The sequence below is a fragment of the Saccopteryx bilineata genome, chromosome 1 (genome assembly GCF_036850765.1).
Source record: "Saccopteryx bilineata isolate mSacBil1 chromosome 1, mSacBil1_pri_phased_curated, whole genome shotgun sequence".
Lineage (NCBI taxonomy): Eukaryota > Metazoa > Chordata > Mammalia > Chiroptera > Emballonuridae > Saccopteryx > Saccopteryx bilineata.
In genome coordinates, this window is record NC_089490.1 from 240,555,507 (window position 1) to 240,580,636 (window position 25,130).

The following is a 25,130-nucleotide window of genomic DNA, read 5'->3' on the forward strand; positions in this document are numbered from 1 at the left end:
GAGGAAGAAGTGGGAGTCAGGCCAGCCTCGGACATGGCCCTGTCTGACGGTGTGGGTTCGGGAGCCGCTGGAGGGGTAGAGGCAAGCTGCTCGTGCTGTCCTGAGCACACCCGCCATGGACACCCTCTCTACTGCCGGAGGTGAGGCGGGTTTCAGTCCCTCCAATAATGCCCCCAAGTGACTAAAGCACAAATTAGAAGGAAGGAGGACGGGGGAGGGGGGCAATCATACTGTTCCTCTTTTTGGGGGAAATTATTTCATCTGTCGGCAGCAAAGTCCTGTAAGCCGATGCTCACGGTCAACTCAGGCTGTTGCTCTGCAAATTCATCAGTGCTCCCCAGTCCCACTGACTTCTTACGGTCTAGCTCAGTGGTAGTCAGCCCACTAGTGGGTGTTCCAGTTTTCATGGTGGGCAGTAGCAAAGCAACCAAAATATAAATAAAAAGATAGATTTAACTATAGAAAGTTGTTTTATAAAGATTTATTCTGCCAAACAGCGAAAATCTGACATAAAGTACTTGGAAAGTAATTATTATTATATGCTCTAACTTGCTGTAACTCTGCTCTATAAATTTTATAAAGTAAAGTTACTGCCCTACTTTATAAATCACCATTTCTGTGGAACTGGTGGGCGGTTAGAAAATTTTACTACTAACAGAGATACAAAAGTGGGCGGTAGGTATAAAAAGGTTGACTACCCCTGATCTAGCTGGTAATGGGTCCCAGACCACAGAGTCAAGGTCGGGGGAAGGTCAGCCACTGCCATATACCATCCTGTGTGTCACTGAGAGCTCCCTTTGTCCGCGGCACGAAAGGGGACATCACCATGGTGTCCCAGGTGGACAGGCCGGCCATGCTCTGGTGGGCTTTTCTCTGTCCAGACATCTTTTGTGTCTCTATCTCTGCCCACAAGGTTCATAAACCTTGGCCCACACCCCTCCCCTCAGCTGCACTCTGAGGTCAGCACCGTCCCCGATGCCGTTTGGATGATGGCCTCACAGCCCTGGGTTCTGGCCAATCTTGGATGTTACCACTTTCTAAAAGGTGGTAACTCTGAGAGCAAGATGTGACAACACAATGTACCTGTCTTCTGTTTGGATGAAGGCTTTTATTTTTGTTATGTGTGGACCAATCTCATTTATTATTTCTGTGAATCTTTTGGCCAAGCCTTTTGCCCTTCCTTCTGTGGGGTATTTGCTCTTCAGTCTTGACTTACCGAGCTCCCTGTGTTTGAAGGTGTCAGCTCCTTGTCTCCCACATAGGCTGTGAGGAGGGTGATAGTTTATGGATGGCGTGCACCTTTTGAAGGGGCTCTTAGTCCATCCAGAGATTTCCATGTGTACATGTTCAGATCTGTCAACGAATGCTCACTTTGTGACGTGTGGTGTGTATAAGGGCCTCTCCCGGGACACCATTTGGGAGCCTTCCTGCGTTGTGTCAGTACAGTCTTTGACGGTTGCATTTCCTACCTTTAACTCTTCCGTCTGTCTGGAATGGCTTGCACCTGTCTCTGTAAATCACTTCAAATCCCCTTTGAAATGAAAGTGATTATCATCAGTTTGTTCGTTCATTAATGTGATGGGGAGGTGAAGCTGAGGACACAAGAGAGAGGGGGGGACAATTAATGGACCAGGGTCTGGAAGGGAAGGGGCTGTGTGCAGGTTTGGGGGTTTGCGGGGGGTGTGTCTTCCTGTGTCTAAAGGTGGGGCGTGGTCTCTGGAAACCGGGGGAGTGGGTGGCAGAGGTCAGCTTGCCGGGTCAGGAGGTAGGTCAGGAAGGCTGAGAGCCAGGGAGTGGGGATGGTAGGAAGAGAGGTGACCTCTGTGAGTGCTATGAGCCAGGTGGCAGGAAGGGGAGGAGGAGGTACTTACAGGTTTATGATCCGGGGGTTTTGCAATTGGCTGCCCCACCTCCGGGCCCAGAGGGATCTGCTGGGGGCAGTCAGGTGCAGGTGGTGTGGCTGGTAGAAGGGATGTACAGTGAGAAGGCTGGGCACAAGCAGTTGGCTTGCCAGGCACATTCTAGACTCAGGGAGCAGCCAAAAAAAGGTCTGAGAGGGAGGCGCTGTGACAAGGAGAGTAGACAGCAACAGTCAAGGGGAGTGAATAATTAACCCTCTTTGTCCAGCGCACTGCAAGTCACAGAACACAGAACACGTTAACCTGCGTTTGACTGTGGCCCTCATAGCACCTTTTGCAGCAGGTAAAAGGATTTGCCCCAAGTCAGAAAGAAAGCCCAGGAGCCCTGATGCCCAGATTGGTGCTGGGGCCTCCTGCCCTCAAAGTCCTCTTTATACACCTAGGGTCGGAAGTAGGGGACAGTGCCTGACGGTCTCTCTCTTCTCTCTGCAGGACGGCAGTCTACACCGCCGGCCTTGCTGACCATGAATGGGACAGCCAATGTGAATTCTGCCAGTCGCCTGCACTACGCCTCCTCCATCCCTGTGCCCAGAACTGCTTCCCAGACCCGGATCCACACTCCGGGCGCCTCTCCCCGGCTGCGGCCACGTCAGGCTGGCCTGGCCCTGAGTCCGCAGCGTGCAGCCTCCCCGAGGCTGGGCAAGGGGGCCGGCCCTCCCAGGGGCTCCTCTCCCCAGGCCTCCCGGAGCAAAGGCTCCCCGAAGCCTCCTGGGGTGGCTAGAGAGGCGGCCGAGGGCGCCGACAGCCTCTGCAGCTCCCCATGGAGCAGTCCCAGGGCAGCCCCCAGAGCAGCCCTGTCCAGCCGGGCGGGGCCCAGAAGAGCTGGGGAGACACAGGGCCCTCAGGGAAGGAAGAAAGGGGCCCGGGAAGGGATTCCCGTCCGCCAGACCCGGGGCAGGAGCCCAGCCCGGATGAGCTCTCCTGGAGAAACCCAAGTACCAAGCACTCCTGAAGGTCAGAATCCTCTTCTGACCTGCCCAGAAAAAGACCAAAGAGACAGAAACTACAGAAGTTCCGGGGTGCCCAGGTCTTTGGAGCTCGAGGCTGGGGCAGCTTCGGGGGCCTCCTCTCCAGCCAGCAGTCCCGTGCAGAGCAGACACCCCCTGCCGCTGGCCCCTGGGGCCATCAGCTTCTCCTCGGTCCATCAGCAGAGCCAGCCCGTCACGGCCACGGTGGCCCCTTTCCAGTACAGGTGAGCTGGGTCAGCGGGACCCCTGCGGAAGCCCAAGTAAGGAGAGCCTTTGATGGAGAGTGGCTGTGGGGGACCAGGAGGCCCTGGCATAGGGGCCGTAGGCAGGGCAGGCCTGTGGAGCCTGGAGTTTGGGAGCTCTCATGGGGTTGGGGACATAGCAAGGGAATCAATCCAAGCGCTGGTCTAGCTCAACTGTGGGGACGGCAGAGCAAACTCGGGCATGTAAGGAGGGTACCCCTAAAATGTCTGTTTGTCCTCTCTGAGAAGCAATGAGACAGTACGTTGGAGTCTTGTGAAGGCTTAAGCAGCTTGTTGGATAGGTAGGTAGGTAGGTAGGTAGGTAAGTCAGTCTTGCCCTGCTCACCTGGGACCACATGCATTAAACTCACTGCATTGTCAGGGACACTGGGACATCAGGTCATGGTGAGTGAATCCTAACTGCTCTTTGGTGGGCCCATTATAGCTGTGTCTGTCTGTCTGTCTGTCTGTGTGTAGCTCTCTCTCTCTCTGTCTCTACGCACCCTATTGCCTTATGCACATCTGTTTCTGCGCCTGGCACATACCGAGGATAGCACGTCATGCTTCTTAAATGGTCACATAGGGGCAACCGCCATTGCAAATAGTGGTGGCCGGGCCACTGTTCCTAGCAACGCGGTCAACAAGCGGGTCTGTCCAGCTTTCTCCAGACATGGCCGGTTGAGAGCCCAGTAAAACAGACACTTCAGTCCACCGATGCTTTTCCAACAAAAATATAACTCTGTACTCCAATGACCACATTAAGTCAACGAAATGTCAATTACCAAGTCTTACACAGTCTCCAAACGCTCACATGCAAATTGAGTACCTTCCTGCTGAACCCGACAAAGTCACGGGGTTCTTCCCTGTGCTGATGAAAGGAGAAACTCTCACACTTTGGATCTAGAAAAGCTTCTCAGTCATTCCCTGGACATCAGGAACCTCGGAGGCATCGCAGCCTGTGGGGGGCAGGGTGGGACCCACAGGGAGCGTGAAGTTTCACAGGGGGAGCCAGCAACATGACTGGGTCTCTGGAAAGTCTTAGGTCCCCTTGTACCATAGTCACTGATACCTGGGGCCCAAGAGAAGGGTCCCATTACATTCTGCCTGCGTTCAGGCCTCACGTGGCATGTTCGGGTGTGCACACGCCATTTTTTTTTAAAGGATCCAGACAGACAAAAACATACATGCCGAGGAAGACTGGTAGGTTGGTGAGGGACCCTAAGAGTGACGTGTTGTAGGGGGATAGAAAAGGTGTCTCAAGAATGGTGAAAGGATCTGAGCCGTTTGCTTTGGAAACGAGGGGCTCAGAGAAGGTCTGTGAACTGTTTCCAAACATTGGAGGGGCTGTCACCTTGTGAGATGGATGAGGTTTACTTTGCCCAAAGCCGCGCCAGGGACCAAAGTCAGCGTCAGGTGCTTCGGTGGGACTTGAGACAGATCGGAAGCTCCATAGGAGGCGGTTTCCAAGCAGATAGCCTTCCAAATGACCTGTAAGGTGGCAGGAATTCTGCCAGACTCCTCAGACAGGCGGAGGAAGGTCTTCCCTGGGGGCACCTGCCTCCTGAGGCATCTCTGTGGATGACATAGCCCGTACCACATGTTCCTTTTCCTTAGAAGTGGTCCCTTCTGACCCTCTCCATGTACGTAGGATCTCAGGGAAGCAAGAATGCCTGGCAGGTCTTTCCTTAAGTGGTCACTGTCCAAATAGCGTGATGCTTCCCCGGTGACTCTGACATCCTGCCTCTACCTGACGGCCTCTATGTTGAATTCAGTCTTTGGGAAAGAGTGTCTAGGTGTTCAGTTGCTTGCAATTGTCCATCCCCTGCCATCTTCAGAATCTGACATTTTCTAAAGGGGTCAGAACTTTCTCCTCTGCACCTTTCGATGCAACCCGAACATGGCCACGTAGCAGATGCCACATGCTTGCATTTCAGATAGGAGTGGAAACGGGTCGGGTTCCCTTTATTATCTTACCCCGCCCCCTTTTGGGCCCTGGATTCTTGTTGCAGGAAGGGTCACGGTTCAGGCAAGGGAAAATTAGGACCAGGGACACTCCAGAGCATGGCAGGCAGGTGGACAGGAGCCCAGCATGCCTGTGAGGCCTGGAACTGGTGCCCTGGGCAGCTCTGCCAAGGACCATGCTGGGCTACCCTGCAAGTCTCCTAGCCAAGGACGTGCCATCTGGTGCCTGCAAGCAGGAAGGCATCCTGCTTTCGTGGAACTCTGCTCCTCACTCCCAGCCCCACCCTCAGCACTTCAGCGTCTGCAAAGCTGCAGCCTGGTCAGCCTGACCTTCTTCTCCAGGGAGCCAGCCTCTTGGCCACCATTCTCCAGTCCTGTCCTCAGAGCTGTCCCTTCTCAAGGGTCTGGCATGAAACAGTCCTTCCCAGAGAGGTTATCTGCTGTCTCTCCTCTGACTCAGCCCCTCTGGGCACCCTGCTTCTTGGACCCAGGGAGGCGTAAATGCCCCTTGGTCTGCTCTCCTCATGCAGCCATGTGAGTTCTTCAGTCCCATCTCCTCTGCTCTCATGGGAAGAGCCATGGCTTCAACCACTCTGGATGCCTGTCCCACCTGCTGAGGGTTTTCTCCCCCGACATCCGCGCCTCCCTTTGTGGGCTGCCTGTGATTCGGTCAAGGGTGTCAGGAGTATAGAGTTACTGGTTTTCTTCTGTCTGGTTCAATGTCAGCCAATATCCAGCCTAGGCAGTATTGTCCACCCAGGCTGGAGAATGACAGAGACGTGGGGGTCTGGCCGTGGATGGGGAGGTGCGGAGCCCACTGAGGCTGAGAAGTGACAGCCGGCCACCTTGCTCGGTGTCCCTGGACTGCAGGCCCCATCCATCGGTCAGTCCCCCTCCCCTGCCCTGGTGTTATGACAGCAGCAGCAGTGATCAGGGCAGCACACTACTCCTGTAGCTCACACTGGTTGTTGGCTACCTGCTCTGGGTCAGACAGTACCCCTTCTTTCCATGTATGTGTCCAATGAGATGTTTATAGCTTTCATAGTGTCCTGTCTCCCTTCTAGAAGGTCTAGTCACTTTCCAATCCAATGTGTGCCTCCCTCACTCCCAGTCGCCCAGGTTTGTACTCCTTGCTTCCAAGCAGTCAACCACAGATGGCCAGACTGACCCAGGCCTCAGAGGTCATGGCTTCTGCCTTGTAATGAGACCCGGGGATGGGGAGAGATTTGCTCTGTCACCCAGCAGGTTAACAGCAGGGCTAGCCAGAGGCCCAGCTGTCTAGCTGGACAGAGAGCAGCCTCACAGGCTCTGAAGACACCAGGCTCCCAGCTCTGTCCCCTCCCTGGGACTACACCAGTTTCTCCCCTGCCTATACAGCCCTCCCCACCCCTCCCCACCCTGCCCAGCTATTGAAGGGCCCATTTAGCTGGAGACAGTGACAGCCACGGGTGGGCCAGGCCCAGAGCCCAGGGTAATTGTCTGTAATGAAAGCTCCCTCAGCCTTTGTTTCCAGGAGCGGTCAGTCCAGCCCAGAGGTCTGTGTGCATTTGGGAGCTGCAGCCCAGAAACCCCGCCCTGCCCGCTGCCGCCACCAGTGGCCCAGCGTGTTCCATCCTCCTGGGAGTCGAGTGACCTGTGCTGAGACTGCCCTTTTCCCTTTTTGACCTTGCTGCCTAGACTGGGGGCGAGTTGGGGCCCTATGTGTACCCTGAGCCCTCATAAGGAGTCAGGGACCCCAGCTCAGGGGGAGCTCTTCCCTGTGTAATGCCTGTGGCTGTAATCTATGCAGCAGCCCGAGGGCAGTGACCATGGCCTGAGGTCCCTTGTGCCCCATGGGTAATGCATGTGTGTGAAAATGAGGCAACTGGCCTCAGGCATCTGTGCCCTCAGGGGCACCCCCACTCCTCAGCCTGACTTTGCCCAGGGACCTGCTGCCTCCCAGCATGCTCACACGGGCATGTGTCCATCAGAGAGGCCCAGGCACAGGGGTGTAGGTAGCAGCAGAGAAGAACCAAGCTCTCGGGGTTTCCTCAGCCCCATGGAGAGACTTCAAGGCTGTGAGTGACCACTGTTCTCTGTCCGGCAGGTTGCAGACAGACCATGAACCCAGCTCCCTCCCCCAGGGCAGCTGGGCCTTGGATGGCTGCTCCATACCCCCTGGTGGGATCAAGGATGACTTCTCCTGCGTGGGTAAGTGTGCCAGCAGAAGGACTTCCTCCTGGGGTGGGGAGGCCACCATGTACCTGGACAAGCAGGTCCATATCTCTGGCATCAGCCTGGAATACATGTTGAGCTTTGGCTGTGCTGGATTCAGCCCAGAGCCGGTTCAAGTCCAGGAGCACTTCAAGGTCAGCGCAGGAGAGTGGCCAGTGGGTGCCATGTTTATCTAGCACTTGGGCTGTGGGAGCCACCGAGGTCGTGGCCAAGAGCCACGAGCCAGAGGGTTGGAGCCAAGGATACCAGGCCCGCGGTCCAGAGCCATCCAGCCACCTGCTGCAGTGGCTTCCTCTCCTGGACTATCTTCACAGGCCCCTCCCATGCTGGTCACCTTCCCGTTACCTCCTGAGTCACAGCTAATCACAGATGTGGGCAGTGCTATTACCTGGGCCTCAGGACCAGAGTGGGAGTCTCACCTGACAGTGATATTCTGTAAGGACAGAGACACCGTCTGTCCCCAAGCCATCCCCAGGCAGTCTCTGGCCGATGACTCAATTGGTGTCTCTCAATGAATAAATGAACTAATGAACCACAGGTTAAGTCCTGAATGGGTCACATTCTAAGCCCTTAGTAGAGTTGAGGGGTGTGTGTTGGTTTCCCTGAAACACTGAAGGAATACCTGGAGGGCAGTTGAGGCCCCCACCCTGCAGGGAGCAGCTAGGCCCTCTCTGGCTTCTCAGAGAAAAGGACGCTCGTCCTAGGCAAGGAATGAACTTACTTTTGGCAAACCCGAATTGTCACAGCATCAGCTCAGTGCCCTGCACCAGTGGGACCAACTGGACAGAGGACATGCCTGACCCGAACGTCCGGACCGGACTTCACTGTCCTCTGTCGGGCAGGTGGTTGAGTGCCCCGCTTGGCTTAGGAGCTGGGTCCTTCTGAGCTATTGTCAGGCCTGGTGTCCAGCAGAGACATAGAGAGTCACTGTGACCCCGAGAGCAGCCACAGTCTCTTCCCCAGCAGGCCTTGGAGCGGAGGGTGGTGGGGCAGGGACCAGGCACTGGGACTGTGAACCACTGCCTCCCACAAGAAGCAAACAAGCAGAGTAACCGGGGCAGGGCCGGGGACAAAAGGAAACCCAAATTCGCTGGCACCAAAAAGCCATCCGAATTAGAATGTGGTAACCAGGAAACTATGCTCTATTTTTATATCGGCAGCTTTGTTACTGTAATGGCTTCCTTATGTGTGCCACATGGCTAGAGCCCATGGTCGCCACCCAGCTGGCTTGCATCGGTCATTATCATCCTGTGAGTGGTGGGAGGAAGGGGGCACCAGGAATCCCCCCAGTTGTGTTAGCTGGAAGACCCTTGCCAGCCAGCTCTGAAAATGGGTGTAACCCTGGTGGGTAGAGAGTGCAGGAACTGGAGGTGGACTTCCTCCAGGCTCCGGGGGACAGGGAGCCGGGTGCACAGCATGGTCTCTGCTCTGGTACTGGCCAGTTGTCTTGGTGACCCATTATGGCCAAGGACATGCCCGGCTCTCTGACCAGTGGATGGGGGGATTTGGGATCTGCCTGTGTCTGGTCAGCAAGCCGTCCTCTCCACTTCGCTGGAAGAAAACAACCAAGAGAAGAGAGGAGACAGGGAAGCCCTTGGGCTTGGCTGACTCATTAATTCATTCATTTATTTATTCTTCCATTCATTCAGTCATTCAGTCAACAAACCATCAGGCATGCTGGCCTTGTCCCGGCACTGCAGTGAAAGATGAGTAAGACTGTGACCCGCATTCAGGCAGGTCCCCACCTCAGGGCTCATCCAGCGAACCTGCCCTGGGAAGTCTATTGGCTCCCAGCAGGCTACCCAGTGACCGCCTGTGTCAGAGCTGACCAGGCAGCACGGGGGAGCCCTGGGCTTGTCCCCCTACACTGTAGGAGAGTTGAGTGCTTGGGAGCATTCCGTATTATAGGTTGGTGTTTTTCACAGAACCCAGAACTGTTATCTCCCAGCTGTGGGTCAGATGATGGCTGTATCAGCCTGTGGATGACATGGGCCAGGTCTGCTCTCTCTTGTAGCTCAGATGTCCTCCTGATCTCTCTCCTGGCCTGGGAACTCTCTGGGTCCCTGTCCCCCACACATTGCTGCTGACCAGTATTTTGGGGAAAATGGAGCCCTGGGGGCATGCAGGGCGCTGACGGGTCACGGAGCTGTCTCTCTGGGCCTGTGTCCTGTCCTGTGGCTGAGGAGGAGCGACCAGTCTCTCTCTGCTTTCTCCTGTGGGGACAAGAGTCCTTGAGGGACCTCTGTCAGCCCTGCTCTGCTTTCCTACTTAGTCTGCTCGGAAGTAGCATCCAAATGAGGCAGAATGGCCATCCAGCAGGGAGGGAATCTCCCACGATGACTGGCCACCAGCAGGGGTGTTGGCGCTGGCTCCAGAGGCATCCCCAGCCAGCTGGTCACGGCCAAGCGCACGTGAACTGGGACCATCTGGACTCTACCTGGCCGGGCCACCCCCACCTGCTCACCCTCCAGGGAGGGGTGGAAGCCATCGATGGGCGCCATCAGATCTTAATCTGGGAATCCCGGGGAAGCCAGGCTGGCGCGTCTGTGTGCCCACATGTGTGAGGCTGCGTGCAGGGAGACCAGGAAAGGCCGCCTGAGGTTGACACAGTGGCCTTGATTGCTTCCACTCTGTGGCATGTTTGAAGAAACGCTAAGTGGACACGTATGAGGGGGCTTGCCTCATCGGGACACGTGTCACTGAGGAACAGCACAGCCTGGTCCCCGCTGTGCTGCTCACCCGTGTCTGGTGCATTCAGAGCAGGATGGGGGAGGGACATGTGGAGTCTGGTCTCCTGCTGGGTCTGCTGCCTCCAGCTTTCTTATCCTGTGGGGATGGGGCGGGGGTGGACTCCATCTTTAAGTGTTTCATGTCTTGTGGATTTGGGAGCAGAGATAGAATCTCCTGTCTAAGAAAACATGTGATCCCAGCGTGCCCTCGGCTGGTGGCTGTCCCCTCTGCAGAGGAGCTGGTTCTGGGATTCTGGGGTCCCTGGGGCAGTGGTACAAGCCCTGCACCCTTCTGCGATCTTCAGGCCAAGTCTGAGCATCCTGGGCTACAAACAACTTGGCATCAGCACATACAAGAAGTCAAAACTCTGACAAAATTTACACGCCACCCAATGTGGCCTCATTTCCCCAGTGAGGTGGGGTGTAGAAGGGAACAGCGACCTGTTTGAGACAGCATGGTCGGTTAGCAGGTGACCACTATCTTCTGATGTCCCCAGCACTACATGGCCATTGGGTGATAACGACTATTTATCGAGCGCCTACTATGTGCAGGGCGTGCTGCTGCAGGGTGTGTCCCACCAAGTCCTCCTTCAGCCCCTGGCACAGCCCGCTGCAGGTGGTCCCGTTAGCCTGTGACAGATGCGGAAATGTGCCCAGAGAGGTGACATAAAATAGCTTGTTCAAGGACGCACAACTGGGGGCTGTGCCGGGGTTTAGAGCCAGGTTTGTCACAACGTCATGCTCCCCTGGTGCCACCTCCCTGCTCCTCCATTGCTGCTGGCACTTGCAGTGTCACCCTGTTAGCGGTTCAAGCTCAGCCTGGTCCCCCCAACCTCTGCCAAGTGTGGGGAGGAGGAAATGGGTCAGTGAGCCGCAGCCCTGCTGACCTCTCCCCCAACCCAGCAAGTCCTGGGACATCACCAGCTGCTCTGCCTTCCCAAACCTATGTCATTTCATGCTAAGTTCTCACCGCCACATTCTCTGCCTCTTGGGGATGTTCAGGCTGAGCCGAGCCTAATGTCCCAGCCATCCTTGGAGAGAGGACATGCAGACAATTGATTAGACAACACAGACCTCCTTCGGGGGGGCAATGGCATTAGCTATGTTCTCAGGGTTGGCGTGGATCAGTGCCCTATGGAACACGGGTGTCGGGACCCTTTTTGATAAACAGAGTCACCGACAGGGACCAAGTAGACTTCTAGGGGCCACGCAGGCTCCGGAAGGGGGGTATATGCTTCAAACAAGACACCGGGTGGGCAAGGCCTAGCCTCTGCATTGCCCAGTTACAGAAGGAACTCACGTCCATTACCGTGTGCCAGGTGCTGCTGTAGACACTGGGGACACGTCCAGGGGCCAAACTGGCAGAGAGCTTCTGTGGCAGCCAGGAGCCAGGCACCATCTGTGGGTGACCCTGGAGGAGCCCCACCTTTGGGGTGGAATACGTCTCCTACCCCAATGAGCAAGGGGCAAGCTCTGGGCTCATGGCAATTCCGAGATGCCGGCACCAGAGGTCTGTGGGCTCCCCCCTCCACCCCAGATCTCAGACGCTGGTAACAGTGGGTAGAGGGGGAAGGTGGCAAACCTCCCCCTGTGGTTTTCCTAGAGCGTTGGCCTCTGTGCCCCATACCTGTCTGTGTTGGGCTCAGCTTCCTCCCAGCAGGTGTTTGGAGATTTGACCTAAAAAGAACTGCTTCACCACCACCCCACCCTCAGGAAACCCCAGCCCCTGTGTTAGTTCTCCATGTGCCTGTGAGGGTCCTGAGGGTACAGCCAAGACGGGGAGGGCCCAGGGCAGGTGCAGGGCCTACAGGGGCTTCATCTTCTGAGCTCGGTCTCCATTCTGGTCACACTCAAGGCTTTAGTTCCTCCCGGCAAATGGGCAGAAACTGGAACACAGCTTTTGGACCCCTGTGAGAAGATGATTAGGGTCCCCACTGAGAGCCTTCCCCACACTGCCTGCCCTGCAGGGCTTGCAGGGAAGGCCCTGGAAGAGAGGGAGGTGACACAGACCCAATGACCCAGAAGATAAGAGGCTGAGAGTTACCCCCAGCCCCAATACTCAACCTTTGGTTCATTTGAGTAAGAGTCAAAAGCCTTCTTCTTCCTTGCAGCTCCTGGGCTGGGGGGTCCAGGCTTCAGAGGGGGCTCTAGCTAATGAAAGGGTCAGGGTGGAAGGAAGTTCACAAGTCTGGGGATGGGGGAGCAGAGAAATACTTACTTGGTTATCCCCTCTCTCAAAACCCTCCACCTGCTCCGACGGCTGGAGATGCAATGAGTGAGCACAGTGATGAGAAGCCTTGGGTTCAGATAGACTAGGAGCCGAGCTCAGCCTCACCCTTAGGGAAGGAGAGCAGCCCTGTGCTCACACAGATGGCACGGTCCAGGGACCAGCGTGGCCCATGAGCTCCCTGCATCCTTTCCGCCCCAACACCTGAGCTCCATGGGGGCAGGAAGCCCAGAGGGGTCAGCTCCCCGGTGATGACATTGGGCTCTGGGAAAGGGGAGTTCTTACCCTGGCACTGGAACTCCCACCTGGAGCACCCGCCTACGTTTTTAGACATCTGTACAACCGCTTTTCTGTGCCGAGTAATTGCCAGCGATTATTCTATTAAGAGGCATTGAGTTATGAATCCGTGTCCCACCCCTGTGAAGTTCAACGCCTCGTTCAAACACCTCACAGAAACCTCGTAAGGCACGGAGGTGCTGAGTACAACCAGGAAGAGAGGATGTTGCTCCAGGTTGGTCAGAAGGCCAGGGGTCCATCCCCAGCTGGGTCAGGTCCAGGTACGTTCCGAGTCTCCTTACTCTCGCCTTTGTCTCTAAGTGTTGGCACCAAGGAGCTCTCCCAGAACCTGGGCAACATGCTGTCTCCCCAGCATAGAGCTTATGTATTTGACGGTTGGCTGTGCAGACCTGGACCTGTTGGGTCCAGTCTGTCTGAACGCGGAGGAAGTCCTGCTGCTTGGTGGTGATGTCATCACAAGGCTAGCCAGACAACCCAGGCTGGGGGCTTGTGTTTTTCTGCATGGGGTTTTTGAGTTTCCTTGGCCCACAGTGCGGTGTAATAGGACTTATTACGAATGGGTCAGCTTGACCCTAAGGCAGAACGTTGAGTGAGATTGTGTTTGAGGTTGCACTTGGCTTTGGGATTCAGTGGCTGGCTCTGCAGGGATATGGACGGGTCCAGTCTGTGTCTGGGTTTGCTCGAATTAAAGGACACACACTCAGACAGGCAGTTTGCACATCTCCACCTAGCACATGGACACAGCCACCCACACACTACCCCCTCCTGCCTGCAGTTGCCATGATACCTGCCTTGGACTGGTCCTCATCTGAGGAAGGTGCATCTGGGTAGTGTGGAGGTCACCTGGGCCACATTCCCTTTGGGAGATCACAGAACCCTGGCTTTAGTCAAGGAGGAAGGTCTCAGCACTTGGAGGTCCTATACCCAGCAGAAGAAGAGGAAAGAGAAGCCTGGAGCCTCACTTGCATGTCCAGTACCCCTTGCTGAGGGGCAGCTAGCCCATATTCCAGCCTGGGGGCCAGAACAGGAGTCTGAGCCTCAGGCCAACCGGAGGTCAGACCTCCAGCCCTGGGCCGCTGAGGCTGCAGGAGGGTCACTGCTATGGGCCCACACCCCATGTCTGGAGTAGGTCCTTGAGGGAGTAATCCCTCGGCCACATTTCCATTTCCTCTGGGGCCACTCAGCCTAAAACACGTGGCTCTGAAGGGAGAGCCTGTGTCCCTCCCAGCCTTGAAGAGCCCTCCCTTCATGCTAGGGATACTGTCCTCAGGCTTGGGTCATGTGGCCAGAGGTGCCTTGTTTTCTATTTCAGGGCCTGGTCTCTGTCCTCCCACCCCACCCCATTTCACACTAGGTCAGGCTGGGGTGGGGGATGGGTCCATGCTGTGTGAGCTCCCGGGGATGTGGGTTGTTGGTTAGAATTTCTCCACGCTGTTCCTGAGATAGTAGAGGGCAGATTGAGGCCCACGACCCCTGGACCCACTCCCAGCCCAGTCTGCTGAGCCTCATGTACCGCCCCCCCCCAACCGCCAGGCAAGGAGACAGATAGATCTCTTCTGAGCCCATGGCCCAGAAGAAATGTCCCCAGACGCTGAGCTCAGGGAGCATGCTGGACAAAGCCAGGCCTCTGCAGAGTCCACAGAAATGTCTCAGTAACTAACGCCCTGTCAGAATGGAGGTGGTGTCTAGCCTGGGAGGAAGCTAGTGGAACAATCCAGGAGGCTTCCTGGATGAGGACCTGGAGGTATGAGCAAGCTGGTGCCTGCATGTTGGACCACGGCATCCACTGGCCCCTTTTCTTCTCAAGGGGAAGTGGAGGGTGGGGCTTAAGTTCCATTTGGGACTGCCGTGTGCCAGGCAGCCGGGGACGCTGTGCCCACTCTTGCCCCTGTCTCCCAGAGGTGTGGCAGAACTCTCTCACACCACTGAACAGAGTGCAGATGCAGGGGAGGAGAGGGCCTCGGCTGTGACATGCACCAAAGTTCTTCCCCTGAAGTCCTAGAGCATCCCTCCACAGGGCCAAGGGAGGTCTCTGCTGGACGCCCTGTCGTCCAGGTCAGCAGAGGAGGGAGAGTGGCCTTGCGGGGCCACTGTCTCAGAGCCTGGCGCCCCTTCCAGCACACCAGCTGCTGCATCTCTCCCGTGGGGTTCCAAGAGGTCACTGCTGCTAACACTCCCCCACACATCTGCTCTGAGTCACGTGTTCATTCATTTCGCTGGTCGTCATTCACCGCAGAGCTGGGATGAGCTTTGAGAAAGGGCTCCTCCCTGGTGGACCAGCCAGAGTGGGAAACACGATGGAGTGAATCAAGTGTTGGCCCCAGATGTCAGGAGGCTGGTTACCTAGGGGCTGCAGTGAGTGTGTGAGGTCAGGGAGGGCCACCTGGAGGACCAGGGGCCCAGAGGACTCTAGGCCTTTCTCCAAAAGTAGCTCCCCTGAACGCCTTCCCCATCTGGAGTAAGGGCATCCCTAACCTTAGTGCTGTCCAGGCCTGGGTCCTTGGGGTCATCTCTGTCTCTTTCCCGCTCACACACCCTTGCTCCTTCAGCAAATTCTGATGGCTGTAAGGACAGCTCGAGTCTGACTGCTCTTCCCACCCCCAGTGCCACCAGTCAGCTCCCAGGCACCCAGAGTCAGCTGCCCACCACCCCCTCCCTCAGAGCCTGCCTTCTCCCAAGGTTACCTTTCAAAGTCACTGGGGGGAGGGCAGCTCGGCCCTCCTTCCCACCTCCCTTCCTCTTCCTCTCATCCCAGTAATCTTAATCCCATCCCGTGGGCAGGGCCTTCAAACTGTCCCCACCCCAGACAACCTGGGTCATGTTCACCCAGTCACACATAGGGTGACCATGTCAAATGTCACCACATGCCTTTCTCTGACTGTATGCCTGAATCGTCACTCCTCAAATCGCTAAATTGCTCTCAGTAATTGGTCAACAGATGTCAGATCACCCATCCCACCCCTATCATTGAAATGGGAGTGGGGTGTGGGGGGATGAGCCAGTTTGGGGGAGCCAGGGAACCAGGGACTCATGTGATTCTAAAGCAGCCTTGTTCCTCACCTCCCCTTTGGAAGCTGGGCAGGACCTCATCCCCTCCTGTAGGTCACCAACATCACCTGCATCCCTTCCCACCCCTCATCACAAAGCCCCTCTGACCTGGCCACATCTCCCTGCAGTGACCACTTCACAGCCTGTCTGCCCTGCAGGTAAAAGAGGCCCGGGGCTGGGTTTGGGGGTGGTGTGACAGGGGTGGCCCCTCTCTTTTTAGGAATCACTCGAGGAAGCATTCTGCACACTATGGCTTTATCGACTGGTAACTGGTGCCCGGAATGGCTGTTGCCACGGCAGCAGAACCTCTCACTGCAGCAGGGGATGGTGGGAAACTCAGGGGATGTGAAAGGAATGGAAAAGGAGCCAGAGAAAGAGAGAGAGAGAGAGAGAGAGAGTGAAAGGTTGCATTAGGGAGCGTCTGAAAGTTCCAGGATGCCAAGATGACGGTTTAAAGGGATCGCCACATGGCCGCAACAAAACCCTTTAAAGAGTGACAGGCGAAGGTGACCAGGGGACAAAGGGGAGGCCGGCACTCAAGGGGATCCCCACTGAATTAACTCATGAGATGAGCATGGAAGGTGTTTTCTGTTTCAGAAGGGAAATGTGGGTTTTAGAAGGGCATGCTGGGGGCTTTCGCCTCACTTCCTGAAGGGGCAGGGTCCCAGAAGCTGCTATTTGAAAAACGGACTTGGGATTTGGGGCATGTGATGTCCCAGGAAAGGAGGTGCAGAGGAACACAGAAGAGCAAAGAGAAGGGAGGGGAGAGTCGAATATCCAGGAGGAGAGGAAGATTGGGCCCCCAGGTGATGGGTATCCAGGGACAAAGAAGTGCAAATGGACAGAGCAACAAGTGGGAGGTGTTTCATAAACACCTCCTACAGATCGGTCTGACTGGAGCTCACCTACAGCGCGGATACCAGAGACGAGGGGGCCCAAGTTAACACCAGGGAGAGAGCAACAGGTTCTGCCTACCACAGGACACACAGTGGACTGGACCTTTCGGTCAGACGGTCCATTGCTCCTTCTCTGCAAAGGGGAGATGGATTTATATGCAGAACAGACCATGTAGACAGTAAATAGGAACCGCCATAGCGGGTGGATCAGAAAACAAGTGTCCCCAGGTTCTCAAATCGTTGTTGTTGTTTTTTTAAGAAAAACCAGCTTCCCTTGTGATTGAATGATGAGTATTATGGGCAAATGAGAGAGTGACCTCTGAGTCAGGGTGAGGACATTAGGAGAGTGATATTGGTCTCACTAAAAGAGGGAGGGCCTGGTTTCCCAGAGATGTGGCACCGATGATGGGGTTCCAGTCTTTCCTTGAGCCGGGATCTTGTGTTTGGGTAGAAACGTGAATACCTCATGTGCCCAGAGAGGAACTCTCAGGATTGGTCTCATCTTTTGGGCACTCCCTGTATCCGGGCCATGTTCTGGCATGGTGCCACTTCGGTCCCTTTAGCCAGGTCCTATGGCTTGTCATTTGCTACCACGCACCCCGACTCCACCCGTAAGTGTCTTAAGTGCAAGGCCACGCTGTGTTGTGCCCTTGACCAGAGGACCTTCTGGTAAACTTTCACACACACCTGTCCTTTCCTCCACTCCTCTGAGGTGGTGTCAGTGCTGGGCAGGTGTGAGCTGAAGAGCCTCCTGCTTCTGGTCTCCTGGTCGGAACCTTCCCTTTGACTGTGGGGTGTTCCAGGAAGCCTTCCTGGTTCCCCCCACCCATTCTCCCGCCACCTGCAAGCCCAGTCTGGGAGGATGGGCAGCGTCCTCTTACTGGGGGACAGCCCTAGGCAAACTGCTGCCCCTGCCTCCCTTCTACCCCAGGTGGAAGGGGGCGGGGAGTGGGGAGGACTCGTGTGTGCAGCCCTGTGTTAGCTCTCCCGCAGCCAGGGCACCTGTGCTGGGACTCATCCTGCTTCCCCAGGCTGGACACAGCCCTTCACAATTCCAAAGTCCTTGCACCTGTGCAGCTGGTGTTACAACCAGTGAGGGGAGACAGAGAGCCAGAGGGCGCAGTGACTTTGACAAGGTCACACAATGGAAGGGGGACCCAATCTCCTGATCCCAAGAATTAGTCTTTTCCTTCAATGCCATGACCTTCTTCCCCAGTCTTTCCCACCCCTAAGCCCACTTCAGGAGAGCAGCCTTGTGCCTCAGGTACTGAACAAGGAGGGCCTGGAAGTTTCCTGGGGGAACCCCCTCCAACATCCCTGTTCTGGAACTCACTCTGTCCTGAGCCCCTTGTCACAGTCCCTTTTACCTGCACCCCCACATCTCAGCGGATCCTTTCCACCCCACTCCTGAGCGAGCACGACGGCCACCAGTGCCCCTTGGAGAATCTTTTCTGTCTCTAATCACAAAGTGAGGATAAAAACTGGTCACATCCGTTATCTCTGTCCCCCCCCCAACTCCCGTACCCCTACTCATCCGCCCCTGCATCTCTGCTGCAAATACCACCGCCTCCAAGCCAGAAATAGACACAGCCCTCTCCCCCACCTCGCTCCCTCGCACATACTCCTCCCCTCCCTGATTGCGCCCGCCTCCCCTCCCTTCTTCCTCGCTGGAGCCGCAGCCGCAGCCCCTGCTCCAGCGGGCGGGCTGGCAGGCAAGCGGACGGAGGCGAGGCAAGGGCGCTGCCGCTGCGCGCCCCCAGGACCCCAGGGGGAGCAGGCGGGGCCAGGCCTCGGGGCCTCTGTTCTTCCTTTGATTGATTTTTACATTTTAATTTGTATTTCCCCACCCGCCCCTTTTCTTCCACCCGCCCCTTTGCTGCGCGGCTTCCTCGCTCCTTCCCTTCCCCGGTTTGCTTCCTTGCGTGTCTTCCCCTGCGCCCTCGGTTCGGCTTGCCTCCCTCCCTCCGCCCTCCGCCCTCCCCCTTACTCTCCCTTCTTCCCGGGTTTCTTCCGTCCTTTCTCTCCCCTCCCCTCCCCCGCCTCCTCCTCTTTGCGCTCCCCCGCCCCGTGCCTGCAGACGCGCGGATCGTCCATGCGCTCCTCGCGGGCAGAATGCTGGGCAGCAGCGTCAAGAGCGCGCAGCCTGAGGTGGAGCTGAGCAGTGGCGGCGACGAGAGCGCGGACGAGCCCCGTGGTGCTGGGAGGAAGGCGGCGGCGGCGGACAGCAGAGGCATGCTGCCCAAGCGCGCTAAGGCGCCCAGCGGCGGCGGCGGCGGCATGGCCAAGTCCAGCGCCGCTGAGCTGAAGGTCTTCAAGTCCGGCAGCATGGATGGCCGAGTCCCCGGAGGGCTGCCCACCTCCAACCTGCGCAAGCAGAAGTCGCTTACCAACCTGTCGTTCCTCACGGACTCCGAGAAAAAGCTGCAGCTCTATGAGCCCGAGTGGAGCGACGACATGGCCAAGGCACCCAAGGGCTTGGGCAAGGCGGGATCCAAAGGCCGCGAGGCCCCACTCATGTCCAAGACGCTGTCTAAGTCCGAGCACTCTCTCTTCCACGCCAAGAGCGGCCCAGCGGGCTGCGCCAAGGCCCCCCTGGCTCCACTGGCGCCCAGTCTGGGAAAGCCCAGCCGAATCCCGCGTGGCCCCTACGCCGAGGTCAAACCGCTCAGCAAGGCTCCAGAGGCCGCCCTCAGCGACGATGGCAAGTCAGACGACGAGTTGCTCTCCAGCAAGGCCAAGGCGCAGAAGGGCTCTGGGCCCGTGCCCTCCGCCAAGGGCCAGGAAGAGCGCGCCTTCCTCAAGGTGGATCCCGAGCTCGTGGTGACCGTGCTGGGAGACTTAGAACAGCTGCTGTTCAGCCAGATGCTGGGTGAGTCCTGCCCCCACCCCATCGTCCCCTGCTTTCTCCTTTCTTCCAGCCAGCTGCACAAGATGTGGGGAACCCCCCCACACACACTCCTTGTCAGGCTTTCCAGATCTCAGGTCGGTTATGAGGGGGACATTGCACCCAGATGTGCAGGGCTGGCCCATCTCCAGATACCATGGCTAAGTGCGCCTTCATAAAAAAATGTCACCAGGAGGAAGCCCTGCTCCGGCCTGCCTGAGGTGAAGCTGGACAATGACGTGGAGGGTCCTAGATTCTCTGAAATAGAGCCCCTTGGTGTCCTCGAATCTTAAATGCAAAACCTGGGGCTGGGGAGACCTCAGTGGTATCGCCATCTGCGCTCACCAGTGCATTCGCATCGCTAGGGGAGCCTGGGGTGAGCTGTCCGGAGGACACGTGTGCGGGAAGCAGATGTGGGACTGCTGGCCCCGAGCAGAGCTGAGGTCCCACTTCCTTTATGGGTCCCCGGTGGGAGCAGAGTCGGATATCCCGAGTGTGGGGTTTCTGGCAGGAGGACGTGTCTGGGGCCGGGGCCAGGGCGGGCAGCCAGCTGTGCGCATCTGGATGTGCGTCCTATCCCTCCGCTCATCTCCCAGACCCCAAACCCCGAGTTTTTAGAGAGTGTGGAAAGGTCTGGGCATTCTCGCAGAGCCTGCTGATTGACTGGGAAGCCGGTGCCGTTAGGCTAATGGAAGCGTAGCCTGCGGAAAGGGAGGAACAAAGCTTGCGCGGAGGGAGAAAGCTCAGAGAGCGGTTCCATTGTTCTCTGAGCCCGGAGTCCATGCAAAAAGCCCCTGGAACTGCGCTGGCTTTCCCAGGGATCCCTTGCCCGTAGACGGTAGATGGGGCAGCGTAGCACTCGAGGCTGCGATGCCTTGGAAGCCCGTACAGCCGAGCTGGGGCCGCGGAAGGACGGCAACCGGGCCTGGGGCCCGATGGGCCACCTTGGCTCCAAGGACTTGTTGCAGTGGCTGGGATGTGGGTCCAGGGAGCCGGAGCGATCGAGCTTCCAGGGTATCAGGCTGGTGCTCGCCGCCCCCCCCCCCCGGGGGGGGGAACCTGGGCTGGGAAGGGGCGTGTCCACGCGCGTGTGCAGGGGCGGAGCCGACACGGGCTGCATCCGAGTGACAGGCTGGCCGAGTGGGGGGTGGTTATGGACTGAGCGGGTGGTGCCCTGGAGAATGCAGCACTAGAGACTGGGTGGCCCTGCTGCAGTCTTTCCAGGACCCCTAGGTGTCGGCCAGGATGAGCCCCTGAGCACGGACGAGGATTTGGAGCCTCATGGAGGAGGCCGCATGTGGACTTGGCAGGGACAGGTGGGGATGGAGCTGTGGGTGCAGACACTGACCCTGTGACCTCTGGAGTGTACCTGCCTGTGCCCCGTGCTGCTAGCAGGGCGGGACGGACAATAAAAGAAAAGAGAAATAATAGCAGGCACAAAGGACAGTGTGGAGAACAGGACAGGGGCTGGGTAATGGAGAGGGACCTGGGAGGAGAGGCCTGCTCCAGCCTCTGTCAGGAGGTGGTCATTAAATCGTGGTAGAGGCCGGAGGGGAGGCACCAGGTAGACTGGAGTGGGGGCAGGGCAGAGGAGAGGGAGACACCAGCTTTGTGACTGGGGGTGCTGGAGGGAGACTCCGAACAGCAGAGGGCACAGCTCCCCCTGCTTTCAAGGTCAAGGCTTTGCCTGCTTGGGATGATTTAGCTAATCTGGGCTGTCCCCAGGGCTGGACGTCCCAGCTGCCCCAGGACCTGGTTGCCTAGACGAAGCCTCCTCAGGGCTTCTCCTGAGGCAGCAACCACCTACCCCTGAGATGTGGTCCCCTTGCTGGCTGGGGAGGGGCTGCACCACTGTCTCCACTCCTGCTCAGTGCTGTCTTCTTTCAAGGTGCAGTGGCTGGAGAGCTGGAGAGCCTCTCTGCAGCTTAGGGGATGGGAGAAGGCCTCCCCCTTACCCCCAGGTGGGGAACCAGGGCAAAAAGCTTTAAGGGCCTCACAATCCTTGTAGTTCGTGGTATAAGCAAATCCTGCTTGTGTCCCCACGCCTTGGTCACAGTAATGACACAGTCTTCAGGAAACCAGATAGAGGAGGAGGGGAGTCAGCAGGTAGTGAGGAGCCAGATCAAGGCCTCCAGCCCTGCCCCAGTGACTCACAGAGGGGTTAACTCTCTGGTGGGGGGAGAGGGCTGGACAGTCTAGCCGGGAGGACCCCAGGTAGGTGGGGGTGGAGGGCAGAATGAAGGACAGAAGACAGCAGAGCAGGTCAGTCTCTTGCAGCCACAGAGGTGCTCCAGGCTGTTGTGATGGCCCTGCATGGGGAGTAGGGTGGCCTCTGGGGACAGGCGTGGCTGCCTTGATGTCTCAGGATGGTGACTGAAGACACAGAGCATTTGTTCCCCACAGTGAGGCTCAGAGTCCGGTTACATGCGCTCCCTGGTACCATCCCAGGCCCAAGAAGCTGCCAAGGCCCAATTTCTCTGGGAGGGGGGTGGGGCAGCCCCAAGTAAGAGCCTTTCTGGAATACAAGAGAAGAGCTGAAACCTGATCATCCCCTTCCCAGAAATCAGCTGGGGCCCAGATGGCCCAGGCGGTGCCCTGCCCCTTCCCTGCCTCCGAAGCTGCCAAACAGCCAGGGTCCCACTGGGGAGCCCTGGTGACTTGGAGACTGGTGATGGCCCCAGGGACATGGGCTGGTCCCAGGAACCGGATGCCTTTGGACCCCAGCCAATGGTCAACATAAGGCTGTTTGGCTCCCACAGGAAAGCCTCCACCTACCCACTGCTGACCCCCAACCCCAGCTTGGGTCTGGGACACAGCAAGAGCTGCAATCCCAGTTCCCTGCCTGGAAGTCCTGAACTATGTGACCTCCTCAGAGATTCAGTTTCCCCATTTGTGAATGGAATAAACCCTCCCCTGGCTCTTCCTCACTGGCAGGGAGTGGGGACGGGTTGTAAAGTAAGGTGGTCGGACCTTGAGAAGGCCCCAGGTGGCTCAAGGGGGAGCCTGTGTTAACCCAGAACAGTGACCACAGCCCCCCCCCCAGCCAAGGACCTCAAAGCACATCTGCCAACTCCCTCCAGCATTCTCCTGGCAAAGGGGCCAAGTGGACAGAGAGGCAGCCCAAGGTCAAGGTTGCTGGAGGTCCTGGTCCTGCTTCCTCACGAAGATGCCAGGACCCAGGAGAGGTATTACTATGGCACCAGGAAGGCCCTCCAAGGAGTCCCCGGAAGTTCTGTGTCTCTGAGCCAGGTGGTTGCTATGGGTTTGGGGGATGCGTGTGAGTGTGGGGTTTGTGCCGGAGAGTATGTCCTGGGATGCTCTGAGGACAGTTTTCTCTTTCTGTTCCCTGCCCTGGGGGGTCGGGATAGAGGGGTTACTGACACACAGAGCAGACAGGTGAGGTGAGCAGGCTCTGCCAGCCTCCTCCTGTCAGAGGTTCCACACCTCAAGTTGTCTTAGTGCCCTCTCTGGGCTCCCCAAGGCCCCACAGGAAAGTGGGGCTCATCACTCGCCCCACCTGGCAGCAGGTGGGGACCTTGGCAGAAGCCAGGATGAGAAAGGCAGTGGCTAGTGTGGGCCAACAGGTGGGCCTGTGTGTATGGACAGAACTGACTCGGGACTTTCATGCTGTGAGGCCTCCTCCCCCCAAAGCTTGGCATTGAGGAGAACACCTGTTTTCTCCCCATGTTCAGAAAGTTCTTTCTGGGGGCGCAGCACTCTGCAGGGTCCCTCCCACATCCTGCTCCTGCCTCTGGGCACAGCCTCTTTCAGAAGACCGCTGAGCTGAAGCCTGTTCCTTGTCACCAGGCAGCTGGGCTCTGCTTCCCAGAGGAGCTGTGGCTGGGTGAGCAGGCCTCAGGGCAGGTCCTCTGCTCTGGAGACACCCGTTCACATGGCCCCCGGGGACCTAGGGTATCTCTGCTTCCCTGCAGACTATGCCCCCAGGGAGACTAGCACCAAGTCACCTGAAGCCCTGAGGTGTTTCCTGACACGTTCCTCTTAACGCCACATGCACCCCCCCCCATCCATTACTGTGACCACAATTGACCTGTCCCCAACCCCAGGCTGCCAGCACCGGAGACTTCCTCTTTGGCTGACCTCCAGTCTCCCTTTGTGTCCACACCAGCCCCTCACGGCCTCCGACCCCAGGGAGTCAAGGTGCATGCACTTTGTTCTGTGGGGCTCAGTGCCCCTGCAGTCGCCACTGCAGCTCACAGTTGTGTCTCCCTGTGCAGCCGGGTAGAGAAAGTCCTCTCCTCTGTGCAGAGCACGCCACCCCCTCACCCTTCCTTTCCCGGGATTCACAGAGCCACAGAATAGAAATAGGCTGAGCCGCCTACCTGGAGCCGAAATGAATCTCTCTGTAGCACCATAGGCAGGTAGGTGGGCGTTCTGTTCTCACACTCCTAGTGACAAAGAGCTCACTATCTAATTTTCCTGGAAAGTACTCATTGTTAGAAAGCCTGTTGAGCCCAGCTTCTGTCTCCAGAGAGGTTCCACCTGTGGGTCCAGCCTGCTGCCTGGATCCTCATGAACAATACCATTTGCCCTTCACCGACCCCCTCTCCCGTATTCGAGGTCAGGTCCCTGTCCATTTCTTCTCTCTGTCTTTTGTTTTGAATAAGACGATAGGAGGAGGAGCCAGACCTGCTCCCTGATTCCTGGGCCCCGTGCTGCCCAGCTCCCTACCTGGACCCCTCCATGCCTCTGATGTCTGCATCCGAGCACCTGGGCGAGTTTCCCTGGCCTGGCCGGCTCCCCGCCAGCTGCCTGGAAACCCCATGTGCGCAGCCAGTGGAGGGGAAGTGCACGCCACATGTTTCTCGTTGGCTCTGGCCGACCTCCTCCCACAGCCTGTTTGGATTACCCAGATGTTTTTGATGTCCCCGAGCCTGCGACCTTGCCTCTCTGCACAGGAAGGGCCTGGGCTGGTGCAGGAGCCCTGGAAACACTGGTCAGCCCTCAATGCCTACATAGCTGCTACCTCCCACACCTACCCTGCAGTGTCTGTCTCTCCTGGTGGCTGGGCCTCCTGTGGGAAGAGGAAACCAGGGAGAGCCCTCCCCCCATTCATTCTGCCTGTTCCAGGTGCACAGGCCCCTGCAGAAATCACGTGCAGACAGGACAAGGCCCCGGGGACAGTTTCTGTCCCTAGCTGGAGGCTGAGGGAGGATCACAGTTGTGCCACGGTGTGCCAACACGGTCACGCTGTGAGCTAAGCGAGACCATGGCAGTGTGAGCCCAGAGCTGGCAGGGGGCTCATCTTTTATCTTTTATCAGCACAACAAGGGGGAGAAGGAGGACCTAACCGGCGCTCCCAGGCTCTCTAGCCCTTTCTGGTGTTGAGGTGGGGGCTGGGGTGCTCGGCTCAGCCCATCTGTGGTTCCAGGTTCAGCCCAAGGGCTTTGGCCGCAGCAGGTTCCAGGCCCTCGCTGCCAACGCCGTTCCTCACCGTTCATGTTGGATGTGCGGTCCTCCTCCAGCTCGGCTCTAGCCAAACCTCAGTGAGGTGGCCAGGGCCCAGCCCTGGCCTGAGCCATGGTCACATCTATTTTAGACATCGCAATGATACATCTCATGGCTGCGGAGCGGGCGGCCTCTCCACAGAGCCGTCTGATGTCTGGGCAGCAGTTCGGGTGCTGGGCGCCTTGGGGCGCCTGCCACTCCTGGGACTGGGACATGGGAGCCACAAGCAGGGGCCGATCCATGTGTACTGTGAACACTCAAGTCGCTGCTGGGGACCC

General features: G+C 57.5%; 1 protein-coding gene across 7 annotated transcripts in view; it reads left to right on the forward strand.

Moving 5' to 3' along the window:
• NAV1 (neuron navigator 1) overlaps positions 1 to 25,130 on the forward strand; it is a 176,177-nt gene that overhangs the window by 49,105 nt on the left and 101,942 nt on the right. For 6 of the 7 annotated variants that reach the window (XM_066239148.1, XM_066239156.1, XM_066239173.1 and 3 more), the window contains exons 2-4: positions 2,352 to 3,111; positions 7,178 to 7,281; positions 18,580 to 19,371. In XM_066239148.1, coding sequence (XP_066095245.1) covers positions 2,384 to 3,111; positions 7,178 to 7,281; positions 18,580 to 19,371 — 1,624 coding nt within the window. In that variant the 5' untranslated portion in view covers positions 2,352 to 2,383. The remainder of the gene's footprint in view (positions 1 to 2,351; positions 3,112 to 7,177; positions 7,282 to 18,579; positions 19,372 to 25,130) is intronic. The other variant, XM_066239199.1, reaches the window with a different exon arrangement.